This window comes from Sinocyclocheilus rhinocerous, unplaced genomic scaffold (genome assembly GCF_001515625.1).
Source record: "Sinocyclocheilus rhinocerous isolate Xijiao unplaced genomic scaffold, SAMN03320098_v1.1 scaffold1039, whole genome shotgun sequence".
NCBI classification, from domain to species: domain Eukaryota; kingdom Metazoa; phylum Chordata; class Actinopteri; order Cypriniformes; family Cyprinidae; genus Sinocyclocheilus; species Sinocyclocheilus rhinocerous.
The window spans coordinates 122380-140494 of record NW_015634011.1 but is presented as its reverse complement, the minus strand read 5'-3'; the positions used below and the strand labels follow the sequence as shown (position 1 = coordinate 140494).

The 18115-nt window shown below is 34.8% G+C and overlaps 1 protein-coding gene across 1 annotated transcript in view; it reads right to left on the bottom strand.

Annotated features, from left to right (window-relative positions):
- Positions 1-18115, bottom strand: part of LOC107744955 (FERM, RhoGEF and pleckstrin domain-containing protein 1-like) — a 123190-nt gene that overhangs the window by 83168 nt on the left and 21907 nt on the right. The window contains exon 2 of the mRNA XM_016558782.1: positions 17516-17704. Coding sequence (XP_016414268.1) covers positions 17516-17689 — 174 coding nt within the window. The 5' untranslated portion in view covers positions 17690-17704. The remainder of the gene's footprint in view (positions 1-17515; positions 17705-18115) is intronic.

Genomic DNA, 18115 nt, shown 5'->3' with positions numbered 1-18115 from the left:
ATAATACTATGATATATATATATATATATATATATATATATAACAATATAACTTCTTACAAATATTATATTAAATATATTATAAAATTATTATATATAATCTTATTTAATATTATATTATTGTTGTTGTTTTTGATATATCAGTTACATTAATTATGTATAATATATTAAGTATATTAATATATGATTTTTTATAAAAAATACATGTTTAATATATATAAAAAAAAACATTAATATAAATTATATTACAAAATTATAAGTAGCTCAACATTAAACATTTGCAACATATATACAATTCAATTTTGCACAAGACTGGATTGTGACCTCAATAGTGTTTAATAACTGGCCATTCACTAAAGGCCTCTGTGTGATTATGGACATTTATAAGGCCCCGATGACTCCCTATAACTCACTGTTGATGGAGCTTACAGCCGCTCAGGATCCCACAGGTCATACAGCACCTTTACAGACTCATAGGAATGAGCTGCACTGAATCCACCGCTGCATGTATGACACAGAAAAGCTCTACATAATCATTTTAACTCAATGATGTGTGACTAGAGCTCAAGAAAGTAACAGCAGTAAGGAAAGTGAGCATTTGGTTCACTGCAGGAACACAATGCCAAAGCCTGTAGACAAGGAAACAAATCATCCCCCTGTTGAAAAAAACAGCATATGCTGGTTAGGTATGTTTTGAAGCATGGCTGCTGGTTTAAGCTGGTCATGTGTTGGTCCTAAGCAACTAGCTCCTGCTCAGGACCAGCCAGCATATGACCAGCTTAAACCAGCTCAAACCAGCAGTCATGCTTCAAAACATACCTAACCAGCATATGTTGGTTTTTTCAACAGGGCTATTGAAGAGAAATGAAAATAGATATTCAGTTTCAAAACAAGGTATTTAAAAGTTCATTAATGTACAAACTTTTGGGAAAACAGTTTAGTTTTGAGCTCATTTAAAAGCTAGTATACTCCTGAGGTTAGTATGATAACTATTAAGTCTTATTTTGCATATATCTAAAACAATAATTTAATTTAAATATACATATATATATATATATATTTCATGCCGACTTAAATGTCATTTCCAAGTCAGCTACCATGTTTCCTCAGAATAATACGTCTATTAAAAAGCTTCATAGGTTAAAAAGAGTATAACTATCTGTATATAAAAACAATATAAGTCTATGTAATGTCCCCATTTAGATAGCTAAGTAAACGTGTGTGTGTGTAAAATAGTATATCAGTCTGGCGAGTAAACGAAAAATTTACTAGCCAATGGCGATTATATTGCCAAGGTGTGCGTAGAGGGTTGCATTGACTTGCATTTTATGAATCAAGAACCATGGTTTCAGCTAAAAATGTTATTTTCTGTTCTACTGAAGAAAAAATGTTATCTACATCTTAGACGGCCTGAGTGACCAAATTAACAGCATATTTTCATTTTGGGGTGAACTATCCCTTTAAAAGATAATGCAAAAAACAGCTGAAATCATCCCACAGTTTTGCATCGAGAGATTCGATACCAGAAGACTTTACATCCTATAAAGCTCCTATCGAGCACATGTTCAGAAATAAAGGACCTGAGGATCTGGTCTTGTCTGGTAGCAGCATTTAATAGTTTGGTTGATGTTTCCTGTGGCGCTAAATCAAAGATGAAAGGAGTGAAGAGGAGTGGGAGCGAGAGTGAGTCGCTGCGGTCAGTCTGTGATGATTACTGCAGGAAAACACCAATTACCAGCATGTCAGAATCACCACAGGATCACAAATCAACTGTCCTTCAACTGCACTGCATTTGCTATAAAAGAATGAAATGTTGAGTGAAGCTGCGTGATGAGAGCTAATATTAAATATATGCAAAAGGAAATTCTTAATAAAAGGTCACATAAACACTGGCTTCAAATCCATGCATTGCTCTTCTCTAAAACTAATGTTTGCACATAAAAAAACATTTGATTCCGCTAATTATATGAATGATAAAAACAATTATACTAATTAAATGCATTATCTATAAAATTCAAAATGAAAATAATTTACTAAAGGCAACCATTATCCAAAATATCATAGTTCCTAACTGAAAAACGCTAAATACTTTATTAAAACATATATTATAGCTAAGCAATGATATACTTCACATTTTCCAATGATATAAACAATCAAGTATATACTGTAGGGGTGGGAATCGCAGGGTACCTCACGATACGATCTGAATCACGATACATGGCTCACGGTACGATACTATCACGATACAGCGATTCTGCGATAATCGATATATTGCTAGACAATTCTATAATGATACACCACGATATCTGTCTAACTATGAAAACAAAATGCCTGTGAAAAGGTTAAGTGCAAGTTTTCTCTCTTTATTCAAGTCTAAACTGTTAGAAAACAGCACAAGTTCTGTAAATCAAATTTAACATGCTAAGGAAATTAATCATTTTATTCTTAGACTTATTAAAAGCTTACACTTCTCATTGTGTGTAAACCAACACATTTAACTGCTTAACAACTTTACATATAGCCTATACATAAACCTGGTACATTTCAAAATTTACCTGGAGTGCTTTCTCAACCTTTCCTCTCCTCTCATCATTAAAACGGAGCCCCGCACACATGACATGCAGGGGGGAAAAAAGCCGTTCACAATGCGTCTTTTGCACGCTCAGGTTCGTTATTTCAAATGTAGACGTGCAGCAAGCACACACCGCACACGTCTGCGCCGCATTACGGCTCTGACAAGGTTTTGTTTCGTCGTCCATGCCATAGGTGCAGATTTATGTTTCAGCCGGTCGGTGCCCACTGCATAACGCGCACTTGTAATATCTGAGAGAGAGGGAGAGCATCCAGTTTTGTTCACATAAAACTGGACGCGCCGGCGGCGCTCTCTCTCACTCATATTAGGGAAATCCACCTGCGATCCGTGCGGAGAAGTTAGGCTACTCATGGACTGAATAAGCGCTCTGCAATAATAACGTGATCGGTGCCTATGGTCCATGCCGATAGCTGTTCCGGGGCAGTTTTTTTAGTTCTCATTTCCATAAACATATATATATATATATATAGTACAGTAGAGCTAATACAGTGGCTGGAAATATTTTTATCCTTTGTTGTTTTGTCAATAAAATAAAAAAAGAAAATTGTTTGCGTTTAATCCGATTAATTGATTAATCGAAAAAATAATCGACCAACTAATCGATTATCAAAATAATCGTTAGTTGCAGCCCTACATTTTTTAGATGCTGGGAGCAGGGAAATCTATACAGAGCGCTTTATTGTAGTAATATATTGTAGTAAATTGTAGTATTGTATTGTAGTAAAATATCGATATTTGGCGCCAGATATCGATTCTCGTATCGCATGGAGAAGGACAACGATATATCACCATATCTATATATTGTCCCACCCCTAATATACTGTAGTATCTATCGTCTTATGTCAGGGTTATTATATAATATATTATATATTATATAACTAAAACCATAAAAAAATAACATAAAAATACATTTCAAATAAAGTATACAGACAGCTTAATCTAATTTTATTTCAGCTTTTTCTCATTTTCACTTAGTTTAACTTTATGTACTAAAATAACAAACTAAAACTGAAAAATTTATAAAAACATTATATAAAGAGCTGTGCGAAAATATGGTTTACATTTTGCGATGATATAAAAACTCATGCAGATGGGATTTAGTTTTATGCTAGTAACAATCTGTGAAAGACTGCATCATTTGGAAATTGTTAAATCATTTGTTGCTATGCAATCCTGATTTTATGCACAAATTAAAACACAATTCATAACAGAACACAAGCACTTCTATTCAAATCACTAAAACAACCCTGACCCTTCAATGAGGATTCATAAATACATGAGTGCGATTTAAGCACAGCACGATCCATCCAGTGTCAACACTGGCCCGTTCTGCCGTGATCCCGTTAGCTGGAATAGCGGCGGATCGGAGGGGCAGGAAGCAGACGGGATTGTGGGATGTTGAGAGGATTAGCCGGCGGCAGCTGAGGCCTCGGGCTTCCCTTCGCTTCCAGAGATGCTTAGCGCATTCATGACAGTGCACTGCTGCATTATTCATCAAAGATCCACCCAAAAACCAGCTTTTCCATCATTAGCCGCATGCATTATGCTAGCTTTAGCGTAATGAGGTTGCAGGGTTTGGCATCGCTCAGCTTTTGTCAGTGGAAAAGGAAAGATATTGCAGTTAAGCTGGGAATGTGTGCCAAAATAGCGTTACCTAGCTATTACGATGATACATGAGAGGCTAAAACTACTTAAGGGCAAACATTTCATAGTTTTTAAACAAACAGATGCGGCTTAGCGGTTAGCTAATACACACCAGCACTCATTCCATTCGTTACTCATCTCTCCTCTGGATAAACGCGACAAACAGCAAGCTAATAAGACCAAAATTTCTGTACTATATCTTCTGTATGCATTAAAAACACAATACTACATTTGCCAAATTTTGCAGTATACAATCAGAACACCCTGAAACACTATTCAATGCAATGCACTAAACCATTTCCAGTGTGACAAATGAACCAGAAGTAATATCTACTATTTCTTCACTCAATATTTTACCCAACAAAAAAAATAAATAAAAAAATTTAAATGCAAAACAGTCATATATATTTCTGAAATCATAACTGGGAGGAAATGAGGTCATGTGACAACTACTTAGTATGCGACATTATACAATATGCAATGAAGAATGCTCCAAAGACACATATGCTATCTTTACAAAACAGTAGTCCAACAATGACTGTAGTGAGTAGTACACGGCTCAGTTGTTTTTTGTTTTTTTTTCACTTTTAACTTCTCTACAGTCAAACCAAAAATTATTCAGACACCAGATATAATTTGTTATATTTTTTTTACTAGTGGGTGCAGGACACTATAGTTCATTTATGTAACTGAGGATAGCAAAATAAAATAAACTGTGACATATTATACCTAAAAACTCTTCATACACTGGACTACCAGTAAAACTGATACAAAAAATTGGGACCAAAAATTATTCAGACACTTTGACTAGACCATGTTTTGCTTAAGTGTTATCTGACATAATCAAGATGAATTTGTAGTGACACAGTTTAACACTTGAGTTATTGTCATATTTTATTACCATTTTCTAAACTATAGCGAATAAACTGTGATAAAGTGTGAAATGTTGAAGGTGTCTGCATACATTTTGGTTTGACTGTATATTTCAAAAGAAAGTTTATATATTAAATAGTCAGTAGTATGTTTCCTTCAGTAGTATATTAAGAGACTAATACTATTATTCACCAAGGACATATTAAACTGATCAAAAGTGAAAGTAAAGACATTTACAATGTTACAAAATTTCCATTTCAAATAAATGCTCTGTTTTGAACTTTCTGTTCAACAAAGAAACGTAACTGCACAGTTTCCAGAAAAATATGAAGCAGCACAATTGTTTTCAACATTGATAATATTCAGAAATGTTTCTTAAGCAACAAATCTGCATATTAGATTTCTGAAGGATCATGTGAAACCTGAAGACTGGAGTAATTCAGTAAATTCAGCTTTGCGTTACAGCAATAAATTACATTTTACAATATATTCACATAGAAAGCAGCTATTTTAAATTGTAATATTTTTTCAAAATATTACTGTTTTTACTGTATTTCTGAGCAAAACTTTTGAATGCCAGTGTATAATAAACTAACAATGAACAGTACTATAATTATTAATTTTATATTAACCTGCATTAATAAAAGCTTTGCTCATTGTCAGTTCATACATTAACTAATGTTAACCAATTAAAGCTGTTGTCATTTATAAACTATTCTATGTAAATTGTCGCACTAAACTGAAAAACAGCAATTTATGTAAGAACATTTTCAATGAACGATTTTCTCTACGTTTCATGAATGAGCCCTTGCAATCTCACCAATTATACAATTGTTGATATATGCAGATACACACCATCTTGTTTGTCAAACATCTTTGCATAAATACAAATAAAAGGTGAACATTAATTTATTTGTGCTGTTTTTCTTTTCTAAAATATTATATGGTTTTATATGAGGTGTCATAGACTTGGCAAATTCATTTTTCATAAGTTTGTATGCACAGACATCTATTGTGGGCGTTCTTGGCAGTTTTTACAAGGCTTTTTTTAATAGTGTTCATATCGATATCGGAATTATATCGAAATTAAGGAATATATCGTGATATAAATTTTGGCCATATCGTCCAGCCCTAGCAAGAGGTTGAACTTCTATGACGAGTTTCTAACTTTTAATGAGCGATTCAACTATACAGCACTCGTTTTGGTAGATACATCATTCAAAATGCCGGCAAAGGTTAGGAATGAAGGATGAACGTGTGACAAACAGATGAGAGGTTATCCATCTGTCCTGTCACAGCTAGCGGCTTAACCGACACTAGCAAACCCTACGCTTGAGGAGCTATTTCCAGAGATCTTCAGGAGAGGATTTAGGAGGAGGTGGTGGCCATGTCACACACGGCATTTGGTCATGTCCCTCATCCATTTCCCCGCGGGGTCGACGCAGAGGATGCCAAACACGGTCTGCTCCCTCCTGAGGGAGTCACAGCGGGGGGCTAAGCAGGCTAATTCATGGCTAGCAAGTAGTCCTCCTCACACTCAAGTCCATTCACAGAGGCAAACGGGAACGTGACGCGCTGCTTATCCATGTACAGTATAAGCAGGCTCAGTCATGGTTTTGGACAATACACTGTAAACCTTTTTTTTTTTTAAGTCATAAATAAGTTTATAGGAGAACATTTTAGAAGAAAATACTATTCTAGTCTTTCTAGTTCAAAATGTAATGTTTAATTTAATGTGTTACTTGCTATTTCTTTGTAATTACGAATTTAACTACTAATTTCCGAGTGAAAATTGTTTATTCACCAAAATATTTAGTTATTTGTTTTTGGTAGAGTTGGAGTGTGGCTAGTCAATAACACAAAATCACAATCGTAGTTTACTCCATACAATGCAATACAAAACTACAATGCACATTTTTATGCTAAAGCAGAGGTCCCCAACCACCGGGTCGCGACCCACTACCGGGCCATGGAAGAATTGCTACCGGGTCGCAAGAACGTTCTGGGAAAAATGTTTATAGATATGACACTCTGTTATTTATTTATGTTAGTGATTGTTCTAATTATTCTGCATTTTCATTGTATGCGATTGATATGGAGTAGAAATTTGACAATTTCATGTTAAATAAATAAATGACAGATTGCTCTGATCTGTCACATATTAGGAGTTAAACCCTACCGAGACCCTACCGTTCGGAACGCACGTGATTCGCAGATTAATTTGCCAATTTACACGTACAAGCAATTTTAAACCACAAGAAGAAACGAAAGAGAGCTCAATTTGTTACTCACGCGCTGTTCTCGCACACAATCAAAGCGCGCACAAGCATAGAGACGTGTTTCAGACAGCGCGGAAATACAGAGTTGCGTATACATACACATAATATTAGCTTATGTCAAAAACCCTTCACGGCATTGTCATTCTCTGTGCTTTAAAGGGGTCCTATTATGCTTTTTTACTTTTTATTAATAATGTAAATTATGTGAAAAATAATGCGTTTTTCGAACCACCAAGCATGAGAGCATGTTCTAGTACACCCCCAAAACAAAATCAAGACTTTGTAAAAGAGCATAATAGGACCCCTTTAAATATTTTTTTCTTGCTTATCCGAAAAAAGCCCCCCCCCTGTCCAGCCGGTCTGCGAGAATATTTTCCAAACGTAACTGGTCCGTGGTGTAAAAAAGGTTGGAGACCCCTGTGCTAAAGTATTTAATTCATTTCAAATTTTCTTTAATGTTTTTTCAACAAAACCAACATGGAATAAAAATTTATTTCAATGGATAAAATTTTTTTAAATAAATCCCATTTCGCCAATTTTCTCAGGCCAATATCCTGTTTCACTTGGAAATATGGTAAAATAGTTTGTTTGTTGTTGATTTTAAAGTGAAGAGATAAGTTAGCTTTTTTCTTTTATTCATCAAGGATGAATTTATACATTTTTGAATTGATACCATAATCCAGCACCATTATTGCTCAATGCAGATCTCAAATTGGCCAAAAAATTACTTTCTTAATTAGCTGTGCGTGGTTAATCTATTTCATTACATGACCTATCTCCTGCTTAATTCTCTTACATAATTTTGTTTAATTCTTAGTTTATTCATTATTGTATTAACACACATAAGCCTCCACAATTTCTGTTCGATCTGTGCATATCTAAAAAAAATTCAGAATTTAGTGTTTGCTCACTTACAATAGATTACTAAAATGTCCCGTCAAATGTTAAAAGTTCATTTATTGTGCAAATACTAGGTGATGCTTTCCAGACTTCTAGCTCTCCTTTTGGAAACTCCCTCAGTGGTGAAAAACGGATTGCTTCTGTAGTAATGGCATCTGTCAGCAGTGCTACCCGATCATCTGTGTGTGTGTGGTAGCGGTGATGTTGACGAGGAGTCCACTGACACAGAAAACCACTGTAGTAGCAGCATCTCACGTCTGAATAATTCACACGGGCAAACTACATCTGATGTTACACGGTCACAATGACGGTCACATCCTGCTGGACAGGAACATTTACTGGCTGCACTGAATCACACAGGCTTTGAGTGTCAGTACACACAAAAAATATATATATGATACCATAGAAACAGAGAATCATTCCCATATGCATTGCATTTGATCGTTTTCTAGCTAAAGTCAGACTTTTGTTGCATAGTAACTGAATCAGAATCACAGTATTGTTCACAAGTTTAGGGTTTGCTACGATGTTTTTTTTGTTTTTTTTTGCTACAAAGTTTCTTCTGCTCACCAATGCTGCATCTATTTGATTAAAAAATACAGTAAAAACAGTCATATTGTGAAATTTTATTGCAATTTTAAATAGCTCTATTGTTGTATTTTTTTTTTTAATGTAATTTATTCCTGTGATTCGAATTTTCAGCATCATTACTCCAGGCTTCAGTGTCACATGATCCTTCAGAAATCATTCTAATATGCTGATTTGCTGCTCAAGAAACATTTGTTATTATTAATGTCGAAAACATTTGTGCTACTTAATATTTGCATAGAAACGGAGGAAACTGGTTTGATTAATATAAAGTTCAAAAGAACAGCATTTATGTGAAATAGAAATCTTTATGTAACATTATAAATGTCTTTACTGTCGCTTTTGAACAATTTAATTCTTGTTGAAGTATTAATTTCTTTTCTTTTTTTTTTTAAGTCAGAGCTATATACTTTTATTCAGCGGTATGCATATATATATGTGTGTGTGTGTGTGTGTGTGTATATATATATATATGCCAAGCTTTTGTCATCATCATAGTGCCCTGCTCCAGCATTCAGGATATCCTGTCTGATGGGATCTCATCTCAATAAGGAAATCCCAATAGTCTTGGCGCAAATTCCTGTTTCCAAGTTCACATACAGATCAAAGAAGTTTCGCTCATACAACATTATATTATATTTTTATGAATCTCTTTCACAATCCTTTAAAATTTTATAGGATTTTGTAAGACTTTTTAAAATAAATATAGTGGTTTTTATTCAGCATCATTGAACAAGGGATAAAATGCCAAAACAGCAGAGATTAAAGCGCAAAAAAGGGTCTTGATCGTGCATGCCATCATTTGAATTTACCCAGGCTATTTTCATAGATAATTATTTATATAATTCTGCATTTAGAATATTTTAAGCCATCCGGTTGTGGAACAGCTCTCATTTAATTCTCTATTTTTGTGTTTGTCAGCAATTACAAGCCCACAGTACGGCAGCTGCTTATTGTCTAAATTGGCTTAATGAGGATGTGCAACGAAACTGCAAGTTGATTCAGACACATAAACATTCAGTCTGCTTGGACAGCTAGTTTTGAGTTGGTTTAAAGTTAACCTGCTCTGTTTTGGTTAGTGTTCATTAGTTGCTACAGTTGCACATGGGTTATGTGTAGTTTCATTGGGTATGTATACACTCTGGTTTGTTGAAAAAGAGAGAAAATGCCAAGTATTCGTATAATGGAGGGTGTGTCGTGATGTTTGGGGATGTTACTGGACTCTTGGAGTCTGTGGTTTCCTTCTCTTTGCAAGACTGTCATTTAGAAATGAAAAAAAAAAAAAGAAGTATGGCGGTCTATATTTTTAAACAACATTTTAAGACACATTGGCATCAGATATTTTTAAATGCATGGAACATTATGGAAGAATCTCACGAACATGTGCACATCATTTAACCCCAAATTATTCATGATAAAAAAAATATAATAAATAATAATAATTATATGTAGCATTAATAATAATAATAGCATTATATGTTTATGCATTGTGACTTTATTTTATTGAGGATTAAGCACTTTTTTTATCCCCAAATTCTCATTACTGTAATGCATAAAACATTATTATTATTATTATTATACCCAAATTACCTAAAAAAAAAAGAAGCTATTATTAAGTATGTAAAGTTTTATTGTAAATATTGATTTTGTCAGTATTTGGTATAGTGAATGTGATTTATGCTTCTAATTTTATGATTTTAATGAAAAATAAATCTTGCACAATAGGAAGATAGTTTTGTTACTGTATTACAGTAATGGAAATTCATTTGTAATGTGCTTAATTATCATGAAAATATAGGATATAAATTCTATATAAATTGTATGTGTGTGTGTGTGTGTGTGTGTGTGTACACACACTTCATTCTTTTTATTTTGGAACAAAAAAAGAGAGAGGTTCTCCCATGCTGTGGATAACAATCTAACATTCCAAGCAGTTTTCCAACAAAGTAAAGGAGGATTTCTGTTTGCTGCTCCTATATAAGCAGCAGTTTTGCGTGAAGATTCCCAGTGCAGACTGACCCTCTGTTCTTACAGATTGTGAGGAACCAACAAGATGAGCCGCAGCCCTTAGAGGAAATGCAGCCGCCACACAAAACGGACATGGCCTCACATTGTGTGTCCCAAATTAGTTCTTGGCTATTTGCATATCCAGACTGTCGCGCTATCAGAACATGTTGTAGCGCCAACATTATTTACCTCCACCAAGCATAGCTGATGTTTTACTTCACTGCCTTTCAATTTGAATTTTGAGAGCGAACGTCCTTTCAGAAGCTCTGAAGCTTCACTTCGGTTTGGCTCTTTTGTCAAGGTTTATTTCTTATTCAAAGAATTATTTTTTTATTTAAAGAATAACCACAGTTGTGTCTTCAGTACAGATGAGAGAATTTGTGTATGTGTGTGTGTGTGCGCGTTTTTGTTACATATGAGGACACAAATTTGTAAAATGACATGGGTATGACATGTATTACAAGGAGAAGGTGACTTATGGTAAGGGGTAGGGTTAGGTGTAGGGTTGGTGTAGTAGGGCAATAGCACATACAGTTTGCACAGTATAAAAACCATTACGCCTATGGAATGTCCCCACAATTCACAAAAACAAACGTGTGTGTGTGTCTTCAACACAAGATTTTTTGGTTTTAAATGAGCATTTTTTTTCAGGCTCCTATGTTTAGGTTCAGTGATTTCACGTTAATGGCAAAGAAACTGTTAAGTTATTGAATGCCTTATTTTAAAGGAGGGGTACAATGCGGTTTCATGCATTCAGAGTTGTTTACAGTGTTAAAGAGTTGGATTCTCATGCTAAGCATGGACAGAGTTTCAAAAAACAATTTGGACGTATGACTGATTATTTCTGTGGCAAAAATCTTACTTCCGGGTTCGTACAAGTTTCTGAGAGTTTTTTTCAATCGTGGCTCTTCATGACGTAAACGAGGGTGGAACCCAGTTCGACGCTGGATGTGCACATCATTTGATACTGAAAGATGGAGCGGTCCCAGCTATAAAAGATCATGATTCAGAACTGCAGATGGTAAGTGAAACGGCATCAAATGTCTGTTTTGTTGGCAGTCGGAGCTCAAGTGCTCGCCACTCTTTAGCTCCGCTCATGGCGCGCCTCCAGGAGCTCGGCTTTTTCCGGAGAGAATAGTAAAGCTGTATCTTTCTTTTATAAATATGATAAAACTAAAGACTTTTTGGAGATATGAAGGATGCAGTACTACTCTATAGGTACTCAAAATTAACATGAGATTGGGTGAAACTGTGTGTGTTATGCCCCCTTTAAAAAATGTCCAATGTTATTTAGGAGTCTGATAAAAATGCTCATGTAAAAGAAAAATCTCAAATGGACTTAGAGGTTATATAGATCACAAAGATTGATCCAAACCAGTTAGCACTAGCATATCTACTCAAGATAAGTATAAAACCAGACAGCAGAAGCTCTGGGTCCCCACAGGAAATCACCCTTTGCAATCCCAGCATGCTCCTGTCACTGAGACTAAAGCAGTTTAGCCAACAACATCCTCACAACACAGATCAAACATCAAAACCATCAAGCCATCTTATCTAAATGATTGCAGGAGTTTAAACTGCATGTTGTACGTCATTAGACTGATAAGAGAAGCGCTTCACCTCAATAACACATTCAATAATTCAATAACAAAACCACTATTGCTCCCCAAAGAAACACAACAACAGAAATAGCAAATGTACACAGTCAGCATGAAATCAAAATGTTGGTCTTGTAATTGATTCATAAGTGCATGTTATTCTAGATAAAAACAAATGCTTGCTTTTGTATATTTTCATCAAAATGGCATCACCCACAGTATAATTAATGTTAATTAAGAGTCAGAGTCATTTACACTCAAAAAATTAATCATGGCATAGTTTAAATATTTGCATTTTTGCATTTGATTTTAAATAATCATATTTTCAAAATGAATGTAAGCAAATCATAAATCGTGCAACATAAATTGTGAAAATTAAATTTAATCAATTTAAAAAAGTATGAACATTGTTAAAATATTGCTAGCTGTGAAGCAAGCAAGATTCAATTAGTTAAAAAATGAGACTGAAACAAACTGGATTTATTGCGCCACCATGGGCCACTCGAACCACAACGTTGACATCAGCAAACCGCTCACCCACACGACGCCATACACGCTGTCTGCCATCTGCCCTGTACAGTGAAAACCGGGATTCATCCGTGAAGAGAACACCTCTCCAAAGTGCCAGACGCCATCGAATGTGAACATTTGCCCACTCAAGTCGGTTACGACGACGAACTGCAGTCAGGGCCTTTCGTGTACATAGAAAAAATCTTAGATCTTTGAGTTCAGATCATGAAAAATGGGGGCAAAAACAAAAGTGTTGCATTTATAATTTTGTTCAGTGTACATAAACCAGTTTATTGTGCATTTAAAACAAATTGATTTTATTAATACATAAATCTAATTTTACTTGACTCCTTTCATTTATGTATGACTAACAAAAAGAGTTATTATTGTTAACTAAATTAAAAAGAAAAAGAAAATATAAAAAAATAAACTCATGTTATTTCAGCTAGTTCTCAAGAAATCATTTCTCATTTTCTATTACTTTAACTTGAAGTACTAAAATAAACAAAAACTGCAATAAAAATATGTAAAATTTGATTATAAAATGACAAAAACTATAAACATTTAAATGATATATAAAATAACAAAAACACAACAAAATTACTAAAACTTCAAAATGTAAAACATAAAAATAAAAACAATAATATGTAAATTACACTAATAAAACTGCTAACAAATATGCATTATATTAAGATTATTAGTCTGTTAAATACATAAATCTTAAATTTAGGGCCAAATATTGCTGGAATAACCGATTGCTAGAACAATCAAGTTATAGGCAAAAATCCATTCCGTTCAGTAATTTTCATGGGTCTGCACTGTTATTTATTTGTTTTATTATTATTATTATATTTTTTTTTGTAACAAAGGTCATCACTATTTTATTTAGAGGGTTATGTTTGTTTTCATTCAGTATCCATTTGAAAAAGTATCCATTTTAAAATATCCAGTCGACCTGTAGTTGTGATCACTGTTTTCATGTTGAATTAATACTTTAATTGATTTTCCTTAAAAAACAACCTCAATGTTCGTGAAACACGAAACCCTCCGTCACCGATTCCACAAAGCCACAAGCTTACGATACATATTTATGATTCTATACCTCTGGCCTTTGGAAGACAGATAAAGTCTTTTATCCAATTTTTATCCACTTTATTATGAATTCTTGCCCAAAGAGGATCTGCGCTGCAGCAGGTGGTGCTGTCAGATTCACTTTAGAGATCTGGAGGAGAGCGCATTGGCTTTTCAATGGCTCCGTAGGAAAGCAGCTGGTCCAGGAGACTTCTGGGAAAAAGAAGAAAAGAGCCGCATTCTTCCCTCGGACCGGCTATGAATACAAACCACTTGGATAGGCTTTTCAACGGCTGATGGTGTAGACATCAATGTATCTATCGAGCGGAACGGCAGGAATATTCACATATTATTCACATTTCATTGAACTATAATTCTGCATTTTATGAAGAAAAGATGCTGTGAGTGGTTGCTATGCAGTTGCTAGGGCATTATTGATGTCTTAGAGGATCAGGGAGGTCTTTAGCATGTTACTATGTGGTTGCTAAGGTGTTCTGGATGATTGCTAGGGTGTTAGCCCATCCTAGGTCTCTAGAAATGGCTTGGGTCCCACCTTCATGTGCATGTGATTTTTTTACACACCACATGAAAAATGCAATTCCATTCACTTAGAAAAACAGTATGTTATATATAAAAAAAAGTATTAACATTGTTAAAATTTAACTAGCTGTGAAGCAAGCAAGATTCAATTAGTTAAAAAATGAGATTGAAACAAACTGGATTTATTGATTATAAACACATAAACCAGTTTATTGTGCATTTAAAACAAATTGATTTTATTAATACTATTACATAAATCAAATTTTACTTGACTTTTTAAATTTATGTATGACTACCAAAAAGAGTTATTACTGTTAACTAATTAAAAATAAAATATAAAAAAATATATAATTTTTTAAATATTTAAAAATTAAATTAAATATTTCAGCTAGTTCTCAAGAAATCATTTCTCATTTTCTATTACTTTAACTTGAAGTAATAAACTAAAACTGCAATACAAATTATTTTATTATAATTATTATAGTTTATCATAGTTGCTTAGAAAAATAGCGTTATTATAGTTTACTAAAACTAAAAACATGAAAAATTAATTACTTGAAATAAAATAAATAAATAAAATAATGTTAACCAAAATAAAATCAAATACAAGAAAAAAACGTATTGCATTTCAGATGCCAAGTCAACATTTCTCATATTTATTTAAACTTGATCAACTAAAATAACTCTAAATAACTAACTAATAACTCTAAAAAAATAACTCTAAATAATAAAAAATATAAAATTCATAGACATATTTTGACAAAATAATAAAACATTATTTTAACTAAAATTAAAGTGAAACGGGAAATTTAAAAAAAATTATAATTCAAATATATTAGTGAAAACTGCAATAGTATCTCAAATAAAATTAAAAACATAAATAAAAAAAAAACTTAAATAACACTGCAGCTTAACTTAACAAGTCATATGATTTGAGGTACAATTCATGCACGTTAACAACTTGCACGCCAAAATTGAGCATTATTAAAGATGGAAAGTGTGAAAAACTGAAATAAAAAATTATACAATATTTTCACAAAATCACAAATTATTGGAAATCAGAAAACACATCTTTATGTATTCATAAAACTGTTGCTAGATTTTGTAGGTTATCAAGAGGTTTACTGACTGATGCAGATTTTAAAATGACCATTATATTAGGCTGCATTTACACTTGGCATTAACATGCGACCTGTATCCGGATGTTGTCCACATGCACATTGAAAAGACAAGTGTAAACGCGCTTCTGATCGGAATGTTATCCGATCAGGGTTTCCTTGGTCCAGAGGTAGTCGAGGACGCATTGTGATCGGATCTCAGTGTAATGTAAACCGTATTCCCTTGTCGACATCACGCAAAACGCAGCCCCCTCTCTCCCGATCTGTCGGAAGAACAGAGCGCTAGTGAGACTCATACATTTATTTTGATTTGTAAAATGCCCCGCGACTAAAAATAGTTTTCAAAAGAAAACCCACCACTTCAGGTCGACTTTGCACCGCAGACTTATTTAAATATTGCGCGGGAAATACAGATCCGATCAGTTATCCAGATCGAGAAGTCAGCTGATGTTGCCAAGTGTAAACGCGCCGTGTCCTGATTGACTGATGATCCGATCTGCTTGATCAGATCACGGTGATCGCATGTTAATGCCAAGTGTAAACCCAGCCTTAGTCTATCACTAATTCAGTTCCTAAACATAATATAATAAAATGCTGACTGAATTACAGGCTACAATCTGCAATCCTTAAAAATGAATTAAGCAATCGGCTGATTTGAATAACCAGCTAAAAGCATTAAGCCAAGTAAACCAAACAAAACCAAAAAACTGTAAAAGCCCTGCACACTGAAAACAAACGAAATGAAACTATGGGTGATCCGTTTCTCCACAACTCATGTGTCACGTCTGGATAGAGACTGATTGTGGATCGCCTCAGGAAACCAAAAATCAATTTAAGCGAGACTGACAGTGTTTACTGGCCCACCTCGAGGCATTTCTCAATACCAACGCCCACAGAACAGGAGCTCAGCACTTTTATAGGCCTTATCTTGATATTAAAACACCGTCAGGAGTCTGACTGTCAACAAACAGCCCTCAGGGCATCATGGAGAGCAGGGTGTGCCTCCAACCGCCTGTATACATTTCACAAACCAAAGAAACAAAGAGTCAGGTAACAGAAGGAGCCGCCGTCCATTTGTCCGCTGCTTTTCCTTCAGCTCGGGTTATATTTACCTGCTGAGCGGCTGGTAGATGCAAACAGGCAGGGATTTGGAGGAATTTCTTTTTCTTTTTCACTTACCCAACATGCCCGAGGAGCTTATGGCTCCCTTGGTGGCGATCAATGAGAGCATTTTCTCATTAGTGAACAAGACCGAGCTTTTCAACATCATTAGCATTCCCCAGAGAGCTTAAGTGACGAAACAGGAGGGCAAGTGAACACAAAAGAGACTAAACTTGAGGTGGAAAGCAGCAGGCGCTTTAGTATGTACTTGCTGGCCTGCTGAGGTACACAGCGAGATCAAAACACTTATGAAATGCAGGGTTTTTCCACACAATTAAACCTGAGCTGTGATCAAAATGGAAAATTAGCCTACTGTTTTTGCAAAAAATAATATGAATTAGTATGCATTATGCAATAAGCAAATTCAAACAATAGTATGCAACACTGTTGTTACATGACCTCAGTGTCCACTGCTAATGTAAATTTTAAAAAATCAAATGCAAAGCAATAAAACAAAATGCAACGCAATAAAAATAAAAATAAATTGTAATCAAATCCAATAAAACAAAATACAATGCAATCTAATAAAATGCAATGCAATGCAATTCAATGCATCAAAATGCAATGAAATGAAAAGCTATTCAATGCAATAAAATTAAATTAAATAAACATTAGAAAGCAAACAGTGCCTTACCGAGACCTCAAAGACTTCCTGAGTGTCATCCAACATCTGGACCCGGATGGAGACCTGTCTGCCGGGGGTCATGGTGGGAGGCCGCTGGCCGGGCTCCAGCGTGCTGATGCCCATGCTCTCGGGGGCCCCCAGCCTCTGGCCTGCCACCGAGGGCCGCTCCTCTGGCTCCACCATACTGCTCAAACCCACCTGACAACAGAAACCATTTAAATGTTTATATGAGGGCCAAACGTTTTGCAAACACTTCATTGATATGGAATAATCCACCCCTAAACACAGACTCCATGTATAACTACAGTACTTTTCTATTAAGCTGGTCTTAGTGATCGCACTAAACACTAGAGCCCGACCGATATATCATTTTGCCGATATTATCTGCCGATATGAGCCTGTCGCCGATATATCGGTATCGGCGAATATGCCGCCGATATGAACGTTTTTTTACAGAACATATAACGCAGATAAAATGCTTGAAATGGTGTAATTACTTAGTTTGTCCAGCAGAGCGCGCTCCATTGTTTGCTACTGGCGACCTGGATGAAACGCTTTAAAGCTTAAGTCTATGGAAAACCATTGAAACTTTGAACGGCCATATCTCCG